At 43.8% G+C, this 4,607-nt stretch overlaps 1 protein-coding gene across 1 annotated transcript; it reads right to left on the bottom strand.

Annotated features, from left to right (window-relative positions):
• Window positions 1-3,082: 3,082 nt before the first annotated feature.
• LOC147612141 (GDSL esterase/lipase At1g28570-like) lies at window positions 3,083-4,219 on the bottom strand. The gene has a single exon (XM_086784176.1). The coding sequence runs from the start codon at window positions 4,217-4,219 to the stop codon at window positions 3,083-3,085; it is 1,137 nt and encodes a 378-aa protein (XP_086640302.1).
• Between the last annotated feature and the right edge of the window lie 388 nt (window positions 4,220-4,607).

Raw genomic sequence — 4,607 nt, 5'->3', positions numbered from 1 at the left:
ATTGGAAGCTCCTAGTGCATGTCGGTAGCACCTCCTATGTATTAGGAGCTACCGGTGTATAACGGTAGCTATTGGCATGCCTAGGTAGCACTCAGTACATGCATTGGAAGCTATAAACATGCCTAGGTAGCACCCGGCATGCATTGGAAGCTATCAGCATGCCTAGGTAGCTACCAACATGCATTGGAATCTCCTAGTGTATACCGATAGCACCCGCCCGACGTGCACCCAACATGCATCAAGTAGCTATTGGCATGCATTGGGTAGCACATGTGGGGCATGCATTAGGAGCTATCGATATGCATTGGAAGCTCCTAGTGTATGCCAGTAGCACTCAACATGCAATAGGAGCTACCAGTGCATATAAGTAACTTTCGGCATGCCTAGGTAATTACAACAATATGCCTTGGAAGCTACCTAGGCATGTAGGTAGCACCTGTGTAATGCATAAGCCTTATGCATGCGAGGTATATTGCGTATGGCTAATGCATAAGCCTCATGCATGAGGCTTTTACATAAGCCTTATATGTATAAAACTTATGCATAAGCTACATACATGAGGCTTATGCATATGGCTAATATGTATAGGCCTCATGCATGAGGCCCCATTTATATGAGGCTTATGCATTATCCTCATGCATGAGGCTTATGCTTGCATATGGCTAATGCATAAGCCTCATGCACGAGGTTATGTATATGGCTAATGCATTAACCTCATATAAATGTAAATGCATGAGGCATATGGCCATCTCTTGAGAAATGCATAGCTCTCTAAAGGCTATGCATAGAGGCTTTGGCAAATGCATAGAGGCTTATGGCTAATGCATAAGATTTATACATGAGGTTTATGCATGAGGCTTTGTGCACAAGTCTCATGCATGTGGCTTATTCATAAGCCTCATGCATAAACCTTATGTATAAGCCTCATGAGGCTTATATATATGGCCTTATATATATAGATAATGCATAAGTCTCATGCATGAGGCGTATACACTAGCTTCATGCATAAGCTTTATGCCCTACTCTCATGCATGAGGCTAAGGCATATGGCCAACTCTTGATAGAAGCATAGGTCTCAAAATACTATCCATAGAGGGAAGAAAAATTAACAAACCCTCATTTTAAAAGTCATAAAACTTACAAACTCTATAATATGTAAAAGCATAAGAAAGCCTAAACATAAAAAAAAGAGATCTCTTACTTTATGAGGCTTGTATGTGTCGATAACCTACAAAATCAAACCAAATAAAGAAAAAAAAAGTATTAGTAACGCCAATCCTAGCCCTAATAGAAAGCATATACAAACCCTAATCTTAATAGAAATCTTAATGAGAGCTTTTGCATAACATAGAAAACTTATTAAATCTTTTTTTCCCTTCTTATTGAAGCTTAACCCCAGCCCTAGATTCTACATAGAAACCCTAGTAAAGAGCTTTGATGGAGAGCTTTCCATCAAAGCTCTTTATTAGGGTTTCTATGTAGAATCTAGGGTTAGGGTTAAGCTTCAATGAGAAGGGAAAAAGAAGAAAAGAAAAACTTAAAGGAGAGGGAAGAGAAGGGAAATACTCACAAGAAAGCTTTCATAGAAAGCTTGTTTGCATAGGAGATGAAAGAAAAGAGAAAACATATCATGCTTGAGCTTGACGAGGATAGGGTAGGAGAGGTAGAGGTCATAAACCTGCAAATAACTAAAAGTATCAAGTTTAGGACATTCAAAAGTTAAAATCGGCTCGACGGCAAAAGAAATGATATTACTTTTTGTTGGCGAGGCTACTAAGCAACATTTTTCTAAAGTGTAGCAGTGTTTTTTTGCTGCTAGAAACGCTGTTGAGTAGCGTTTCTAGCAGCAAAAAAAACACTGCTACACTTTAGAAAAATGATATTAACTTTTTGTCGGCGAGGCTACTAAGCAACATTTTTCTAAAGTGTAGCAGTGTTTTTTTGCTGCTAGAAACGCTGTTGAGCAGCTGCTGAACAATGTTTTTTGGCTGCTAAAAAAGTTGCTTAGCAGCAAAAAAGCGCTGCTGAGGAGCATTAAAAGCCTTGACATTTTCCTTTCCAAAATGTTGTAGAAACGTTGCTAAAAAATGCTGCGGTGCCCCCAATGTGTTGTAGTGGAGATGGATGTTTTGCTATACATAATCATACCTTGCTTTGTATATGCAAAGCTTCTCTCTCTCTCTCTCTCTCTCTCTCTCTCTCTCTCTCTCTCTCTCTCTCTTACTTGCTCTCATAAACACCTTCTTTTTGTGCATAACTAGCGTAATCACTTGATTAAACTCAAGTTTATGTATGGTTTAATTATAGGCATTTTCTGACCTATGGAGTTTTCTTTGCATCTTTAGAGAGAAAATTTGCAATTGTTTAAATACGTTGGTCGTATTGTAGCTTAAAAATAGGTTCAAACCTTGGCATCCACGCGTGTGTGTGAGGCCAGCTCCCAAACTACCCTTCTCAAACGTTAGGAGCTAGGTTCAGACCTTGGCATCCGCACGTGTGTGTATGGCTACGAGGGAAGGACCCACACTTCAGATAAAGATCTATAAGGTTTCCAGGAACATTTGAAACCTTGTTTATACTAGGAGAGATTCATCAACTCAACAAAATTTATCAACCCACTACAAGTCTTTCACTTATCATGTACAAATGCTAATTTTGTCCAAATCGAGATGCATACAAAGATGCAACAATATACCACATTATTACTTCAATCTGTTGAGATGCTGTGCAGAACAAGCTCAATGCCAAGATAAACATACATCTTTGACTTCAAGTATGTATTGTACCTGTCTGTCATCCTGTGCGTAAGCGACGTGTGTGTGTGTGTGTGTGTGTGAGAGAGAGAGAGAGAGAGAGAGAGAGAGAGAGAGAGAGAGATTTCGCATGTATCAACACTGATTTCACTAGTAGTAAGGAGCATTCAATTTTACAACATCTAACATATAAGTAGCCCTTACAAGATTCGGGCAGCTCCGGGCTTTTACCCATAATCTCAGCTTTTGCTAAACCTCAAGTAGCCATCACGCAGCTTCCCCTAGTTTTACATATGATCTGAGCTACTGCTAGACCTCATATTTAAGTTTCATGAGCTACAAGCTAAAGCAGAGCTGGTGACGAAGTTGGGAGAGGGCGAGGCAAACTGTGCGTCGGTGAGGAAGAGGTTCATCATGGCGGCGTACATGGCTTCGGTGAGGTGGATGCCGTCCCAGCTCATGTAGTTTTCCGGATTGGAACAGGCAGCGTCGTTGGGATTATCGGTTGGAAGACCGAGAAGCAAGGCAAGCCCTCCTACGTAGCAGGGGTCTTGCACATTGGTGAAGTTGTAGGCGGCAGCGTTGTCGAGGATGTGGAGGTACGCCGCGGAGGTGTCGAAGAAGACGATGTCGGCATCAGGATGCTTCTTGGCCGCATCGGCGACGGCCTCCTTGAGCACCTGGTTATGTTGGTCGCTGAGCGCTGTCACCGCCGCCACGCACCCGTGCTCGTCATGTTGCGAATTGTTGAGCACCTTGAGGTAGAGTGCGATGCAGCCCATGGGGAACTGTCCTTGCACCACCACTTTTTTCACGCCTCTGTCCAGTATCTCCTCCAGAGAGGCTGCGACCTTCTCGATGACGGTCGGGACGAGAGAGACGACCTCTTCTGGACTCTTTCTGGCACCCAGGGCGTAATTGTAGTCGTTGCCGCCGATCTCACCTAAGTACAGTAGTGCATTGCTGAGATCAATGCCGGCTGTATCAGCCTGAAACCAGTCGATCTGCACTCCCAAGGAGTCGCTGGTGGTGGAAGTCACGTTGGCGAGCTGCTGAAGCGTCGCGACATCAAGAGCCGTCGCACCGGCGACGGCATAATTCTCGCTACCTCCGATGACGGTTGTGGGGTCGAGATGAGGGGGCAACAAGGGTAATTTCAAGGCCGTGACGAGATCATCCACCATGATCCTACCGTCGCTGAAACGGCCGGTAGGCATGTTGAAGAAGGTGTTACCGTAGGGAGGCTTGGTGGCCTCGGCATAGAGATTCGCAGTGGTGCTGCGTATGGCGTTGCCCGTGTCGGTGGTGGAATCTCCGAAGGCGAAGACAGGGTTGAAGGTGGGGCAACGAGGGGACGGCGCAGCTTCTCGCAGCTTTCGACCTGCCAGAGCTGCTGTTGGAAACATACCCCACATGATCAAAGCCAAAAGGAATAGCTTGAGAGATTGACGAAGTAGAGAAGCCATCACAACGCTTAAGTGCTTCAACTGACGATGCACGACTGTATTTATAAGCGGCGCAAAAGCAAAAGCAAACAAGGAAAAGCTTACGCGCTGCTTACATTTGTGTCTTGCTTTTTCTACTAAAGCTCTGCGACTTTTTACAGCGTAATTCGACTTTTTACGGCTTACGCTGTATGCTTTTCACCACTTCCCCTCCCTAAGCCCTAAATTATAAATGACCAATGTAAGAATATATTACGATATAAATATATATGAATGATGTAGTACCAAATACAAATAAAAAGGAAAAGTCTCTTGCGAGTTGGTCTAGTGGTAGCTCGCAATCGGAAGTTTGTGGGTTCAACTATGGCCTCTTCGGGAGGGACACCTATGCTTTGTGGTTGTCCTTTCG

This window comes from Cibotium barometz, chromosome 46 (genome assembly GCF_041138505.1).
Source record: "Cibotium barometz isolate CiBa-2024 chromosome 46, ASM4113850v1, whole genome shotgun sequence".
Classification (NCBI taxonomy): domain Eukaryota; kingdom Viridiplantae; phylum Streptophyta; class Polypodiopsida; order Cyatheales; family Cibotiaceae; genus Cibotium; species Cibotium barometz.
This window is presented reverse-complemented; position numbering and strand designations above follow the sequence as displayed.